This window comes from Agelaius phoeniceus, chromosome 10, assembly GCF_051311805.1.
Source record: "Agelaius phoeniceus isolate bAgePho1 chromosome 10, bAgePho1.hap1, whole genome shotgun sequence".
NCBI classification, from domain to species: Eukaryota; Metazoa; Chordata; class Aves; order Passeriformes; family Icteridae; genus Agelaius; species Agelaius phoeniceus.
This window is the reverse complement of record NC_135274.1, coordinates 16,859,536-16,876,846: the sequence shown is the minus strand read 5'-3', so window position 1 is coordinate 16,876,846 and position 17,311 is coordinate 16,859,536. Positions and strand designations below refer to the sequence as shown.

Here is a 17,311-nt window from a genome sequence, read left to right as displayed (position 1 = left end):
CCGGCACAGGCAGGGGCCGTGTTTGCCGTGCTGGAGAGCCCGGCAGAGGCAGGGGCTGGAGGAGGAATTGCTGCGGCTCCTGCTCTGCTTGCCGAGCCCATGCACAGCCGTGGTCTCTGTCATCTGGCAGCTTTCATCGGCATTAAAGGAAACATTTCTAAAGGAAATAGAGTACATTTTACTCTCTCCCTTGCATTTCCTTGATCGATTAGCAAAGGGAGGAATGTTTCCTCTCTCCCACTCTTTTTCTCACCCTCTATTATTTTCTTCTTTTTTTTTTTTTGTCTCCAGATGTAAGCGGGGTTCTGTTTCAAGCCGTTCGCACATGGTAAAACACGTGCCAAAAAGTTGACACAATGTAACAACAACAACAGGAGGGGGAAAAAAAAAACCAAAAAAAAAAAAAAGGCAAAGCATGCTGCAAAAAAAGGTGTCTAGGACCTTAAATATTGTAGAGCATCACTGACCCCCACTGGGCTGGCACACTCACTGCACATCATCCAGCGTGGGGACTGGCACCTCACCGGTGTGTGGGGCTCAGGAACACACCGGCCTGCCGGGGGAGCATCTTCCAATCCGTCCTTACAGCTGCTGTCAGCCTGTCTGCTTTCCTTATGGCCATCATGAATGGAGTAAAAAGGCTTTGGCTTGGCTTGCTGTGAGGGGCATTGTGGTTGGATGGCAGAAAGGCTCACTGGTGGTATGGTTAGGTACCCACTGAGATTTTTTGACCAAGTGCTTGGTGAAATCTCTGTTGCTGGAGGTTTTTAGGAGCAGGTTAAAAAAATATCTATCAAGAATGCTGTAGAGAGAGTTGGTGCTGCCTTCAAAGCAATAAGATCATTTCCAGGTCTTTTCAAGATCCTGTTCAGCCTGAATTTTTATATTTTTTTGGGAAAATCAGGAGTGGTCCTCTCCGTTTTGGGGCAGTAATACATTGTGGCTGCAATAATTTCAGGAGGTACCTGTCATTGTAATCTGGTTTATATCAGAACAAACTAAACTGTCTCTGGTGTCCCAGGATGTTGAGGAGGGGGGGATGTAGATGGGTAAAGGATCACCACCACACAGATGTTGAAGGAAGCAGAGTCTTTCCTTCTCTGTCAATAAACAGAGGGCACTAGCAGAGGCACAGAACTCTGTGTGCTCAGTTGCTATGTGGCTCAGCCAGGCTGCCAGAGAGTGATGCCATGGTCCACACAAGGAGCAAATTCCTTCTCCTGGGGAAGGGATTTTAGTAAGACTGGTACTGGGAGTTCCCTCTGAAATGGAGTTTTTATGCCACAGGCCCTTCTTACCATCAAGCTTTTTCAGATATGGCCTTGTGGTTAAAGAAACCAGACTGTGATTGAGAAAATATAGTTTCAGTTCCTGGCTCCATCATAAACTTTTTGTGTGACCCTTGGAGGGTTATTTAATCTGTGTGGGTCTCAAGTTCCCTGCCTGCATGTTGGGTGTCCTAACAGTCCTCTACCTTCCCTGAGGTGCTGGAAAGGTTCACTGTGAGGCCTGGAGATCACTGGGACAGTAATCTTATGATGAGCAGCATGAAGAAATGTTTGAGAAGGTAAAGTGTTGGCAGAGTGAGCCTGCACAGTTGCAGTGCATTTGCTCTGTGGTGTGGAATGGGACCTCTGGGGCACACTGAGAATGTGTCAGGTTTTTACAGCCAAGCAAAGTGAGAATATGAAGTTGTATTGTGGTTGGAGGAAAGGGATGCAAACAACACCAGAGTGCAGCTACTGCACAGTGCTGTACAGTACAAATGACAAGTAGGTCACTGCAGGGACCTGTACATCTGGAGTACAAGTGGAACACAGTTAAAGCAGAATAACCAGGACACAGTAATTAAATCATGGCCTTGGATTTAATTTATGAAGTGTTTCAGGCACACATTGCAGCATGAATCTGTGTTTACTGTGAAAGATTGTGTTTTCTGACGTCTGCTGAAGAAGAGGGAATTAAGATTGATCTGTCTTATGTCCAAAGGCTGTGCAAGACAATTGATGCATACAGCCTGCTACTGTCAAATGGTGACACTTCAAGCTTGGATCCTGGCACAATAAACCATTGCCAAGGGCTTCCCACTCAGTGAAAAGTCTTGAGTTCAAAAGCAAAAAAAGTGTAGGTAAGGAAGGCAAGGGTAAAATGAGCTAAATAGTATAGTTTTCTACAAAATGTACAAAATGTCTTTGGGTTTTCCCTCTGTACCATTATTGCAATGCCCTGAGTGCCAAAATTTCAGAATCACTCTGGGACAAATATGATCAACACATCTGTATCTAGCTTAATCAGTTAGACACATACCTCCTGTGCACTGTAGAAGGACATAAACCCTCCCTTGTGGATCAGAGATGCCTCTTCTGTTCCCTTTGGATGAATTAAAGAACCCAGAATCTGTTGGGTACTTCCGAGTTGCAGAAGCTCTGACTGGGACTTAACTTGATTAGGGTATACTAAGTTAAGGTCTGCTGTTACACTGTTACCCCAGTAATCAATTTCTGCTCAGGCATCCCCTTAAAATAGAGTAATTCTGCCTGTCTGACATAGGTGTCCTGAGGAATCCCATGTGCTCGGGAAATGCTTGAAAACCCTTGGATAAAAGTCACTAGGAAAGAGGAGGGAGAGAGGGGAAAGTCTTTTTACATTGTTGACTTATGGTCAACGTTGTCCTCGAAATGCTGTTTTGTCATCAATATTTCTTCATTAGGAATAATGATTTTTCCACATTTACTGCCAGCTGATTCAAAGCCATCCAAAAGCAGAATGTGTCGTGAATCTCTAAAATGCATTCACTGGCGAACTCTAAACAGAAATGATTAGAAAAATAACACAGCGGAAATACTGGCTGTCTTGAGGCTGCTGGGGGAACTTTTAGTGAGATATTTTGTTCAATGTATTTATCTATTTTCAAAGTGTTCTTGGTACCATTTTGAAAAGGCAGTGTGCTGTATTTTTTTAGGTCTTTCTTGCATTGTGTATCAGGGCTGCAGTGAGAGCCAGGGAATACACTTAGCTGATCAAGGGAAATTGTGTAATTGATAGGCACTGAGGATATGACCTTGTGGTGTATTCCCACTGTACGGTGAGGTGGGAAACAGTTTTTTCCATCATGCCGAGTTTTTTGAGATATCAACGTTTTTTCCCCATGTTTCAGCAAATGCAGAACCTCCCTACTTTGATGCTTTTATCAGAAAATTATCCCCTATCTCTTCTCTACATAGAATGCATGCTTTGAATTCATGAATTTAAGCCTTTTGTGGAGAGGTTTGCACATTTTCCCTCTGCTTTCTCTGCTCTTGGCATCTGTAGTTGCCTGAATTGTCTGTGTTAGGCACTGTACATCGCAATGGTGCTGCCAATGGCTTAATGTCTAAGTAGGTATGACAGAAAAATAATGCTGTAGCCTAGAAAAGGCTACTGAAGTCCCTGGATGTGCAAACAGGAGCATCTCAAGCCCCCTGTGTGGAGTTACATTGCCTTTATCCTCGGCTCCAGTGTGATTGCTATCAGAATATTACTGCCATAAGGATTAGTATGACATGTACCTATTCCATCATCCATCTTCAGTGGTGGATGTTTGTCCCATTTGCTCATGTTCTTAATCTGACATTTAAAAGTGATGCATGTCCCGGATAAGGTTGGACACCCTGTGCCTAATTCCTCATCTCCAGATTGTGCCCAGTTTCTGGCCAAATCTTAAGAGCTTTGCTGAGTAACAGCTCAGATTATAGCCTTTCCTATTCATCTTCACAGTTAAAACCTGCATCCAAGCTCCAGTGACCTTGAATCTCTGCAACATCCTTTTCAAAAAATGCAATTTCTCTCTATTCATGCTCAACTAGCTGTAGAAATAACTCTCTGGCTTTTAACTTAGGCCAGATAATTTTTGCCTCTTAGTCATAGAATCATAGAACATCCTGAGTCAGAAGGGGCCCACAAGGATCTTCGAATCCAACTCCTAAACATCTCTCCTCTGGTTTCATTTCTGCCTCATATCAAACAGAAGCTTCATGTCTTTACCTGCACGACCTGTAATGACCTATTCCCACCCTTCTTTGTCTAGTATTCTCTAGTGACATACCAACTCATCCTTCCCATCTGAAGCTGTCTATGTTCAACCTTCAAGCACTTACATTCTCTTTTGTGTTGTCTTTGTCCTTTCTTCAGAAGCATTCCATTAAACTTCCTTTAAACTCCCTCCGGGTCCTCTTTCAAATTCTTCCTTAACCTTTTCCTTTGCTGTGCTGTCTACAGACTCCTTGTCAACAGTAAAACATTGAGAGTGCTGAGACCACAGCTCCCCTTGCTGACTGGTTTTGTCTGATTGTTTCCTTCTATTTCCTATCACTTCCTGGTTGTTACTGCTTGTATTAGGTTGTAAACTCCTGCAGCTGGGCCCTTCTTTGAATTCTGTGTTTTCCCAATACCCAGCAGAATGGATCTATTCTATAATCTGAGTAGCCAGGATTTGTGGTGGTATAGCCAAAACCATGTGAGAGTAATGAGATAACAAGAAATTAGAACATGGCATCGTGTGCAAATATGAGCTCCTCTTCTCCCTTCCCCCCCTTCCTTCAAATTCACAATATTTCAAAATTTTTACACAGAAGAAGACATTAAATGAGGAGGTTTCAGAACAGAGTATAGCAGCTGATGTATCCTTTCAGCTGCTGAAGTGTTTCTGTGTAATGCACTCACTAACTGTGGCATTTTCAGCAGGGAAGCCTCTGCAGGCACTTCTGTACATGCCCCCAAGGTAAGACCACCATGTGGCAGCCAGGCTGGGCTGAAGGAAGGTCACAGCACGGCCAAGGTTATGAACCTCTTTCATGCAAAAATAGAGGACTCCGGTCTCCCAGGCTTGCTGCCAACATATCGCCTTCTAGTTTTGCTGAAATGATCTTGAAAAAGGATCTAAAAAGGGCTGAAGGGGCAAAAGAAGAATGTTGAAATGACATAGTTTCTCATCTTCATGCAGTTTAGTGCTAATTTTGTCCTTTGTCTTTAAGCTGCCTTTTAAATGCTGCTTGTGGAAAGCAAATGGGTCACGTTGTTCCGTGTTTCTACTGTAATACGCTGCCTGCTATTTTTCTCTTAGATTATTTGTGTAATCTTTTTTGTGCAATCTGTTTGTTCTTGAGTCTTGCAAACTTTGCCTTTTGCTACTTCTTTCCCAATAAGCAGTGCAACTTGTTCTGTGTTCACTCATGGGTATTCTGCACACAACGAACTGGGTTATTTGAGACAGTGTGAAAATATTAAAATGGGGAACATGTGTGGGCACTTAATTGTGGTGAGCCCAACCACAAATACCTTCGCCGTTGGTAACTGGCACAGAGGAAGAGCAGACCTTTGTTTTGTTTTTATCAGACGTAATGATAGATACATTGTTTTTAGTGGGGTTTTTCTGGTTTTCTAAGGAAATGAGGCTTGTGCAATCACACTGCCTGTGTGCATGTGCCTGTCTGCTTGTCAGTTCCTCCTCCACCAACACTTGAAACTAATAGCCATTTTCAACTACATTTGAGTGAGTTGCAGGAGTTGGGAGAAGAGACAGGTTTTTGCAGAAGCCTTGTGAATTCCCCAAGATCGCAACAAGGTCTGCAGAAGGTGCAGTCTCCAGTGATCACATTGCTGCAAACCAGATCAGTTGTGTATTTGCCCATGTGCCTTTAAGTGGATCCAGCCACCCAACTGTGGGCTCCCAAATTTGAATATTTTGGCTTATTTGTTTTTACCTTTTGGGTGAGTGAGTCAGTTGCGAGAGTTGCTAGGCACAGAGTTTGTGTTTTGATTCTCACTGGAGTGGCCATGTCTCATGAAAAACACGGTTTGTTCAAGGCCACAGTGTTATAATTTGCATATAAACTTATAAAAAAGGAAGCTTTCTTTAAGCTTTCCTGTGTGAGAGTTTATAGGAGTATTTCTGTCTGTGTACTTAATAGCAGAAACTGGACTTCTCATAAATGTAGACAGGTTGAGTCTGTTGCTGCCTCAGTGGCAATCTTCTGTGGAAAAACCCAGAAAGAGAAAGGAAAGCCTCAGGAAACAAACTTAAAGGGAAGAAGTTGACCAAGATTCATGTTGTGCTACTCCTTGGTTTGTATCTGACCACCAGCAGTGTAGTTGGGGAATACCTCAGAGCCATGGGGGAATGTAGCCTCAGGGCACCTTTGGGAGGCAGAGATGATGTCTTTATGCCCTTTGCTCAAAGAGAGGGCAGAGGTACAAAGGCACTGAGTGACTTGTCAGAGATTACAGGAGTACGTAGGAAAGAGACCCAGGTCTCCTGGTGCAGGTGCAGCCATAAGTATGGTCTCCATGTAGACAGCTTCTTCAACAAATGGAGAGATACCTTGGTCAAAGAGGAAGATAAATGCTGAAGCACACAAGAGCTGGTTAAATTATGAATGTGAGAAGAGAAGGAGGGGTAGAAAAGATTCCCACATGTTCTGCTCAGATGTTAACAAAGAAAGCTGAGAAGTGTTTGCATAGACACTACATTATTCCATGTCCAAATGCCTCATAAAAATAATACCGGATGATCACAGAATGGCACACTAGGGAAAATAAATTCTTCAGCGGAATATTCCCTCTGGAAAAACACTGTGTAAAGTAATACACTAATGGCTTTCAATTTCATGTTTTATATATAGAGATATTAACTGCTCCCCAGACGTCTCTTCGTATTACAGCCCAGCTACACGAGATGTTTGGAGAAGGCCCTGGAGCAGCTCTGTGCTGTCCACACCAGGGCTCAGCAGGGCTCTCCTGTGCTACACAGGAGGTGTCTTCTGCCTTCTTCTCAGCACAGTGCTCACTCCTGTGGTTCTCTCCAGTGAGTTTGGGGTTTTGTTTTTTTTCTTGCCCTGATTGTTTTTTTCCATTCTTCCCCTGTGCTCTGTAGCCTCACTACCGTGCTGGGAAACCTGAATTCCTTTTCTGCTTATAAAAAAGGAGTCCTCTCTAGAAGTGTTACAGTGGAGTGATTAAAGCACAACAGTGACAATCAAAACCCTAAGAACAAATGCTAAGGAAAGTTAAGTTTAAATACATCATTATTAATTCCATTTGGGGGATTTCCAGACTTGTCTGGATTCATCTGGTGAGTTCTCCTTCCACATTGCTCAGGCTGGGAGCTGTTTGAGTCAGGAACTGTCTGTCCTGTATAAAGCCAACTACAGTTATACCATTGTAGCAAATCGTAATGATCTGGGTTCTTTTCCAAGCTTTCCTAATATATCTCAAATGTGTATATATATCATCCTGCCACATCCTGAGGGATCCAAAAGTAGCTTCCATGCTTTGTTCCCTGAATGTAGCTTGCTGGAGTGTGGGACAGGCAGGAAAGAAGTCATGAGTGTGGGGACATTGTCAGTTCACAGTGAAGGGCACCAGCCCTACTCTTGAGATGACAAGACAGGTCTAACTTGTAGAAGATGTGCAGTATTTGCATGAAAAGGCCAATAAACAGGTATGAGGGAGCATTATATCACTACTGGATTATGTAATTATTATCAAGTACATATTATTTCTATATGCCTTCATGAATAATTCTGTATTGAACTCAGTCTGCTTTCCTGCTTGTACCTCAGCTCTTGCTTCCCTTCCCATGCTCACTGACCACACCACTGCACCCATGAAGCCTTCAAGAAGTGCAGGGTCCCAAGGCTGGGGTCACCACAGTTATTCTTAAACTGGAGGGTACCATTTTGAGTGGGGCAATGTCCCAGATCATAGTTGCTCTGTTACCTTTTATGGGATTTTCCTGTGTAGTGTGGCTGACCTTGTCCTTAATGCCTTCCATTTGCAACATCAACTGTTACGTAGGGGCATCAGAACTTGAGGGGCTATCTCCATTTTCTAGAACCCAAATGGCTGAGAAAAATGGTAAAGGTGTGCCTTCTACCCACCTCTTCCATCACCTCTGCACCACAGTCTTCCCTAGGGAAATGTTTTTCCCATGAGCTAAGGAAATCTTGTCTTCACTTTAAAACTGTCTGCCACATAGCATCTTTAGCAACAATCTGAACAAGGCAGCAAGCCTTTTGTACGTGCATGTCTACAGACTTTTTGTTATGCATTTGTGTCTGACATTAAGGACCTTTTTCAGAAACAGACAGAGCTCTTAAGGCTTGTCTGTACTTAGAGTCTTTACCAGCAGTCTGATACACCTTTCTTGAAGGATGGTAAGAATAAAATATCCACACATCAGTTTCTTTAGGAATAGTTTCTGTGCTTTAAATAGACAGAATATCTTAATCTGTATTAATCTTTGAACGGGAAAAAAAAAAGTAATTGGCTCCATTGAGAGAATTGGTTTAAGCTATACAAGCAAAAAACTTTTTAAATTGTGCTGCCATCAGGCAGCTTTATGAGGCCTCCTCTGACAAAATCCTTTCATGTGGAAGCAAGGCTTAAGGCACAGGTTTATCCCATCTAACTGAGGAGCTGGGTTAGATGATAGCTGAGTGGTTTGTATCTGGAGCTCAAGATCCCTACAATGATTGCTGGCTTGCAGCAGCACAACTGACATGAGTGCTGTCTTGGGAGCCAGTGACAATCCTTTCTAGATCTTTTCATATGGACTGGCACCAGAGTGCCTTCCAGGGGCACTGGATCTTTGCCAGCAGTAGCACAAGTTGTTTTTCTGTGGACTGAGCTGCCACATCCCCCTCAAGAGCCACGGGTGAGTGGAGGGCCCTCCTGTGCAGCTGGGACAAGGGCCTTGCTTTGACTGCTGTCCTTTCCCTCTGGTGGCAGGACGCTGTGCCCGCTGCGGGGAGAATGTTGTCGGAGAGGGCACCGGTTGCACAGCCATGGACCAAGTCTTCCACGCGGATTGTTTCACCTGCATAAAGTGCAGCGGCAAGCTGAGGGGACAGCCTTTCTATGCCGTGGAGAAGAAAGCCTACTGTGAACCCTGCTACATTGTGAGTACCCGTTCCTCTTTGTGCCCTGTTTTTAATGCACAGACATGGGAAACATTTATTTCTTTCATTGCTGTGGAATTGCCTTACAGTTAAAATCTCACAGCCCTGTGCAGTACCATGAGCAACAGGTTTTTTTATGGTCTTCAGAACTCTGGTCTTTTCAGCTTACTGGGTGAATTACATTTCCTGGTCTGACTTCCCTCTGAAATAAAGTGGACACAGCAGGAGAAAGAGCTGGGTTTTGTGATTGTTTCATCTCTGTAAGGAGCAGACTATGCAGTCATTTTTTAGCAGTAGTGTGGTTCTCAGCTTTCTGTGTTGAGAAATCTGATACCAAAATGGTTACACACTGTGTGCCCAATAAGATTAAGGAGGTGGGATGCAAGAAAGCACTAAAATTTCTAAAATCAAGACTTTTGCCTTGCTTGATGGAAGACTTACTACTGAGCTAAGGGTCTTTGGATTAAATGTCTTTTGAAGCTTACATTACCCTAAAATTTCATTTCATGCCTCCAGCAAGGTCTTAAAGCAAACAATTAACAGTTGCTCTGAGGAGCTACACATTTTAAGAGGCTCCCGTAACAAGTAGCTGGAACCAGTTGCACAGGTGCAAATTAAAGAAACATCCCATAATGTACCTGAGGCTTTACCTTGGTCTGACCTTAGCAACCAGTATATAAGGATTATCCTTGTAACTTAGAGTAGGAAAAGCGCTGGAACACTCTTAAAACACTGACAGAACTTTCTTTAAACTTCCAGTTTTGAGTTCTTACAAACACTGGATAATTGGATTTACACTTCTAAAAGTAAAAATTGATGTTTTTCATGACATTTCTGTCATTCCAGTGATAATTAGAGCAATAATACTAAAATATTTCTGAAAATGGCATCAATATTTTGTTGTTCTCTCTATTTCTACAGAGCCTTCACAGTGAGATTGTTACAAAAATACTGAGTATAAAAAGGGAGGATTGTGTCTTACTTACATTGGCAGTGATAGATGGGCCTTGTTAAATTGATTTTAAAAGCTAAATGGTCTTTTGGTGGAATATGTACCTTTTAAATAATTTCTGTTTTTGTTTGCACTAAAATGATGGCACCATAAAAAATTTAAGTTTCATTTTGTGGCAAGTTTAACCACGTGCAAAGCACTGAAGACTTTAGAAAGGTGCATTCATAATATAATTGGAGCAACTTTATGTAACTAGAATTAAACATTTCATTGACTTCAGGCTGGAATTGACTTCATCTGCTTGCAGATTGATACTTTCTTTTCTTCTTTTTTAAATCAAGCACGCATTCTACACCACTCATCTGCTTTAGTTTGGGAAAACATCTGCATTAGCCACTAGTAATGGTTTAAGATTATTTAATCCCATTACTTATACACTTCATTAGCCTGAGTGAATTGTTGGCAAGGGTTCAGTAAACTTCCTACATTGGGAGATAAAAGGATAAAAAAGGAAAGGGAGAAGGATTCTGTTCCTCATTTTCTTTCAAATTTATCTTCTATCTATTTAAGTGATAAAGGAACGATAATTGCCTGGTTGCATCTGCGTTTGTATGTTCTGTGATAGGGCTTTGCAGCTCTGAGTATAGAAGAAAGAGTAAACGTTTAATAGCTTCCTTTTATATAACCAGAAGGGGCCTTTAAATGTTTATCCATGCAGTCCACAAAAACATGGTTGTGGAGTTAACCCAAAACACGTCTGGATCCATCTGCTGCTGCACATGCAGGGGAAAGGATTGCAATGCTGATGGGGCTACATATATGTAGCTGGGCAGCTGGTACTGTGAGTGAAAAATGGGAAGCAGGAAGCTGGCAGTCTGATGCAGTAAGGAAAAAAAAAAAAAAAAACAAAAACCCAAGCACAAATTAAACTCTTAAATGTGGAAGAAACAAGTGTTGGGAGCCTATGTCTCAGTGTCTTTCAGAAATCTCAGGACTCTGCTGTGTTGAAAGCCAGATCTACAAGGGATCTAGGCTTCTGCCATCCTCTGGCTTTAGGCCTGAGGAATTTGTGTCCTAGAGCATATGTCTCATTGATTTTTCAGTGGAATGAAGCCTGCATTGGCTTCAGCAGGATAATGAATGCTTAAGTACACTGAGGCTTTGAGCTAGGCTTGCAAGTTATTCTTGCAGATGAATGAGACCCTTAAATTGATGAGGCGCAGTCTGACTGCTTTTGTCTTTAGATGCCTTTAGATGTGTGATGCAGTTATCCTGAACTCTGAGTCTTAATGACCTGCTTAAAATCTAGCCTGTCTAGCCACATTCTGCTGAATTGTAGCCTCTGATTATTTTTGTTTTGGCTTGGGGTTTTTTCCCCTTTCTTTTTTGTTGGTTGGTTGATTGGTTTTAGGGGGTTTTTTGGTGTTTGGTTTTTGAAGGTGGGTGGGGAATTTTTTGTTTCCCAAAGTCCCTCTATCAGAAAATAGCTTGGATACTAGGAATCCTAGATCTGTAGAAACTCAGTGGGACTGAAGTACCTTGACTCAAATTCCTCTGGAGCTGAATTCCCATGGAAGGTGCAGCAGATGTGACTGGCCCAAAACTGCACAGCTAATTCATGGCAGTGGCCAGCTGAGAAAACAGGGTTCTCAGCTGGTGTAAGTGTGAGTAATTCAGTGAAACTTGTTTCTGGTCTACCTAATTCACACTGATTTCTAGCACACATCCCTATTTTCCCAAGTCGAAAACTCTTGACCTCTTACGCAAGTCATAGAGGCTTAATTGATATAAAGAAAATAAACAAATACTTGCCTAGTAACACTGGCCTAGTTGTGATATATAAATTCTTGAAACCTTAGATTATTTTTTAATAATTCACTGGTGTGACTTGTGGCCTTATGCACACAAAAACTATGCACAAAAATAAAAATAAATGTTTTTAAACAATTAGAATTGGCTAATCTTCTCAATTTGTTGTGTGACTCTTCTTAGCTGTGGTGTAGTGAAGCCATAATTAAGACTTCTGTGAAGAGCTGTATTTAATTACTGGTTAGTCAGTACCAAGCCTAAATAGCCTGCAGAAGGGGTTTTCTTTGTTGTTTTTGTTTCTGGTTTTATTTATCAGTGATCCAATTAAGATGAAATTCCCCAAAAGTCTGAATTAACATCTAAGGAAATCAATCACCTGTTTGAAAAGAAATATTTTTCTTAATGGGAATTTGAGTACCACAGTTAATTTCTTTCACACAAAAATCCTCCCACCCAAAAGCCCATCACTATCATTTCCTGTTACATCTTCTGAGTGCAGCGAGTTCTGTTGCCAATGTGTTTGCTGGTTTTGCTCTGCATCCAAGGATTCTTTCATTATTGATGTTATTTCTAAAAGAGTACCAGCCTTCTCCATTAAGACTCTTCTGCTGAACTAAAAGCAACTGTAAAAACTAAAGTGTTAATAGGAAACAGATGTTTCCCAGTCATGATGACAGTCAAGTTAACATTTGAAATACCATGATAGAGTTTCCAGTGTAACCAGTGCACTGCTGTGCACGTGATGAATGCCGTGTCTGCAGTATGTTATCAGTATATTTCCCCCCTCCCTTACAGGGCAAATTACTGACAAAAGAACATTTGGTTTGCTTCCTCTAAGTAGTTGAAGAGATTTTAACACTGGACTGAGAGCAGGGAAAAGGCGAAGCGTAATATCAGTGGAACTGTTGTTATAAAAGACTGAAGAGCAAGATGTTGAGCAGTGCCAGCTGTCTGCTGTCCAAATACCGTGTTATCGTAAGGACTGAGCACAAGGTTAACCAGACACACCAGTCTGGCAAGAGTGATGCTGCTGTTTTGTGAATGGGGTGTTCTTTGATGTCCAGATAACTTTCTCCAGGATGTGGAAATTTTCTTCCATTCTTACTCCCCTCTCCTGACAGTCTGGTGGCTGGCAGCTAGAGATGTGCACTCTGAGGTGAGGGCTGGGAGGGGCTCCTGCACTTAATGCAGAAAGCAGCAAGATCTTGCTGATGCTCCTGGCCTCTCAGGGTTTCTTCTGTTGTGTCCCAGTCAATGTGACCCACCTGAGGACAGGACCATGGTGGAACTGGGAAGGGGAAATAGCAGAAATAGCCAGAGTCAGATGAAAGACTTCAGAGAAGTGGTGGGCTAGAAATGGTGAAGGATTGGTTGAAGGAGGAGAAGAAAGAAACTCTCATTTCTGTCAAGCTAGATCAGGGCAGATGGTGGGTATGCTCTGTAGAGCCCTGTGGAGACCCAGGGATTGAGGTTTCCTATTTCTGCTGAGAACTGTGAGGTATTGAGAACAGTATCTTAAACCCATCCCCAAAGATCACTTATAAGGATTTTTTGCAGGTGAAATACTATCTTTCCATAGTACTGAAGCTGTGGAAGTGCTTGAAGGAAGAAGTCCCATTATGCATGGGACTCTTGTCCTGGTTATTTCTGTTCCCCAGCTTTGAACTTGGGATCATAGTGCTCCATGTTTGTTTTTTTTTCTTCCCCTGCCCCCTCACCCCCCAATTACTTGTTTTGTGAGCAGAAAAAGTATATCTTAGAGGGTTTTTTTTCTCTTAAAATCTTCTAACTTCCTGGCCTATCAGTGGCTGCAGTTCAGTAGAAGATAGTTCAAAACAGAACACAAGAGAAATGCTTTAAAGAAATGGTACAATGAGAGCCGCTGATGCCATGGAGCATCCTGGGAAAGCTTAAATTTGCTAATCATTCTAAAATGTCAGTGTTAACTCAATTTGTGCTCACTGAAATCTCTGGTGAGACTGCTATTGGCTTCAATGTGACTGATATTGAAAACCTCGCCCTGTGTGCACGTGAGTGTGGCTGGTTGAAAGCTGTGCAAGAGCGGCTTCCTGCAGCACATCGGGTTTGAAGTGTAAGGTTATTCCCTGCAGTAAAACTACATCTATTTTTAAAAATAATTCTGCAATTTGTAAGCAGGGATTACAGCACTAATTTAGCAACTATGTAACAATTTAAATTGGACCAGAAAAGAGAAACTATAATTTAAAGATTTTTTTTTATGATACAAGTTTTCTTCTTTTTAAAGTAAAAAGGCCTTTATTCTTGTTTTTGTCAAGCAACGTATTGAATTTGAGAGTAATTTATGGAAAGTGCTGCCAGCATGGTATTGCAAGTGCTCCACAATTTGAATTTAAACTGCTCAATGGGATCATTAAGACTATTATGCCTGCTTTCCAAAGAGTTTGAATTCAAAATGACAACTGGAACAAAAATATAAAATAAACTAAAGAGAAGTCACGCACTCTTTGCATGGTGGAATTTTTCTGCCCTCGAAATATTTCATTGAGATCAATGCTGCTCTTCAATCCTCTCCTAGAAAAAAGCTGGTGTTGCTAGTTTTAGTTCGGAGCTCCTGTGTGAGTCATCGGCAGCAGGGAGCTGAACCTGTGACCCGTGGATCGAAAAGCATTAAGGCTCAGCTCCTGTGGCACAGAAATGGAGCTGGGCTGTGCCAGGCAGCAGCAGGCTCAGCCCTGGGTATTTCTTACCCTCAACAGAAGTGGTCCGTGGGCATAGCAGCCACAAAACAGGTCCAGAGTTCTGGCTTGCTCACAGGCTACTGATTATTAGCATTGATAATTGTGCTAGTCTGCGCCCAGTTGGTAGTTCAATGGAAAAAACATATTGTCAAGGGAAATCTGTTACATCTAATAAACTGATTGTTTGTAGAAGTGAAAAATTAGTAAATCCCTTTAAGAGTGTAACAGTCCTTTCTATTGATACCACCCAGCAACAGCTGATATAAAAAATAGAGACAGCAGGTGGAGGAGGAATAGTGGCCATAAGCTCAACTCTACTACTTTGAGGGGTAAATGTTCTTGTGCAATCAGGGCACAGATATAGGAGGACGGGATGCTATTACATAAGCTGCACCTGGAGTTTCCAGGAGTCCAGGTCTAGGAGGTACAAAAACGTGTGAGAGAATATGTCGATGAAGCAGCTTCTGTCAGAACTGGGACAGCTGAACTTAGCTGACCCTCTGGAAGACTGCATCTGTTTTTCAGTGGCCTACCAGCTGTTACAGGGGATGGGTCATGCCTCTTATTTTGTCACAAGGCAAGAGAAAAGGTTCCTTTGCAGGGGTGGATGGGTGGGGGAGTCAGCAGAGGTCAATAACCTCCTTTCTAAACTGGAATTATAAAGAAAGGGGAGAAAGTGTACTGTGAGATGATGAGGTAATGCTTTACAGAGACTCTTCTGTAGAGACCCAGAGGCTCATATTAAAGAAGACAGGGCCAATTCATCTTCCTGTCCAACAAGGACAGGACAAGAAGCCCGCAAATCAAGCCTGTAAGAAGGAAAATTCATAGTGTTCTTGGAAGACATGAGAGCGACCCCTGCCAAGAATTGCACCGAGCTCACCTTGGTGATGGATTCTGAGACCAATATACCTTGGTGTAATTGACTTTCCAGAAAGCTGACTGGAGTGTTGCTTTAGAGGAAGACCAGCTATGGATTGTGGAGGTAAAGCAACTTCATGCTACCAATGAGAACAGTGTCACAAGGGGGATATTTTTGGTAAAGTACCATAGTGCTGGACAGTGTTTTAATAGATACGTTTGTGTTGGGAGATTGGGCATGACATGCTGATGAACTGTTCACTGATGTCTTGGTGGTGCAAAGTTTTGTTAGGTATGGATCACTTTTCATTCCTTTTCATGGCCCCTATTTAAAAATGTGTCCATACTAAGTGATGAGTCCTCCTCCACACCTGGGCTTACTTGGGATTTTTGTGACGACTTGCTAGAATCCAGATCTTTCCTCCTGTGTGTGTTGGCAGCCACAACAGCTTGAATTGTAGTCTTGTCTCTGCCTTGTGCTTTTATAATTAGAGGCATTTTTCATATTTTGATTATATGAACTAAGCATTGATTTGACGTGTATAATCTAGAAAAACTATACCATGGGAAATGAAGAGTTCTTAGTGACTGAAAAGATGATACTGTGAAGGACCAGCTGCTGCCATTCAGTGAATTTCTTGCCTTACGGGGTGAATTCCACTGACCAACTGTATATTCTTTGGAAGAAAATAGTCTCCCTCTCTGCAGGACTAATGGGATTTTATGGTTCCTGGCTATAGATCCACTTAGGGATCATGCTACAGTAGAGGGGATGGCGAAGTCATTTAGCAATGGATTTTAGCTGTGTGTTGAGCTTTCCCTATGGAATGTATCCCAAAGCTTGCTGCCTTTGCAAGCTAGCAGAAATGGCTTATAAGGAAAGAATAACATCTTTGTAGTATCTTCCTCATTTGCAGTTAAGTGTAGATGGTTATTGGCAAGTTACATCCAGTTTTTACAGTGTTCATCTCTTTTCTTTCATCTGTTCTTCACCACCTCCTCAGTAAACTACTTGCTGCTTTCACCCTCTGCTGCCTGAGCAGCATCTGGAGATACCACTGTAATGAACTCTCACTGTGGTGTGTCAGTGAATGAAAGTCTTTGTCTCTGAAAAACTTCTTGGTAAACAGCAAGTCTATGGGAAAGGCAACAGTGTTGTCTCCATATTGCAGATGGAGATCTGACCCTGAGAAGTTTAAATGCAGTTTGTTTAGATCATGGATCTCCATTGCTGGAAGCCTTCAAGGACAGGCAGGACAAACATCTCTTAGGAATGGTTAAGGTCTAGGCATGGGCAGACCTAGGGATGTTTTTCTAGCCTTGCTTGTTCTGGTTCTGAGCTTGAATTACGTGTCCAGGACCACAAACACATCCTGCACTACACAGCTCAGGTTTTCCACGCCCCAATTTTCTACCTATTTGCAGTTCAGCCTGCCAGGATCTTGAGGTGAAGGAGCTTCCTTTCTTTTCTTCCCCTCTTCCAATCACTGCTGTTTAGAGACTGCACAGGAATAAGAACGAGCATCTGAAAGCTTAGTGAGGGCTCTTGGAAAACCCAAGAGGGTGGAAGGCACCATGACAGTTTTCCTTTCCAAGTAGTCCTACTGCTTGCTTGTAACCCTGCATAGTTATTTGTCAATTCAAACTGCTGAAGACAATTATTCTGAAAAGGCTGTAATGTATTTGAAACAGGGCCTGTAATTTAGGTGTGTGTTTCCATCAGATCTGTGTATTATGGAGCTTTGTCCTCTCTAATGCAGTGATGTTAAAGCACTGCAATGTCCAGACACAAAAAAATTGGAACTCACTGAAGTAAACAAACCATTAAGTATTGCTTATTTTTGCCAGTGCCCCTGTGCAGAGCTGCTGGCAAAGCACGCTGCAGTACCTGTGAGTAACAGAGTTGAATCTGTCCTGGAACTGGTGTGTTTGGATTTAGCAAGGATGGTTCCCTGAGCAGCCTTGAAGAGAGCAAAATCTTGTCTTGCTCACTCTCAATTCCAGATACCCTCTTCCTTCAGTCCAGACAGTGA

General features: G+C 42.3%; 1 protein-coding gene across 2 annotated transcripts in view; it reads left to right on the top strand.

The window, feature by feature from the left end:
* The window catches only part of LPP (LIM domain containing preferred translocation partner in lipoma), a 333,171-nt gene that overhangs the window by 266,270 nt on the left and 49,590 nt on the right, over nt 1-17,311 (top strand). For both annotated transcript variants that reach the window (XM_077184001.1, XM_054639115.2), the window contains one exon: nt 8,767-8,936. In XM_077184001.1, the coding sequence (XP_077040116.1) occupies nt 8,767-8,936 (170 nt within the window). The remainder of the gene's footprint in view (nt 1-8,766; nt 8,937-17,311) is intronic.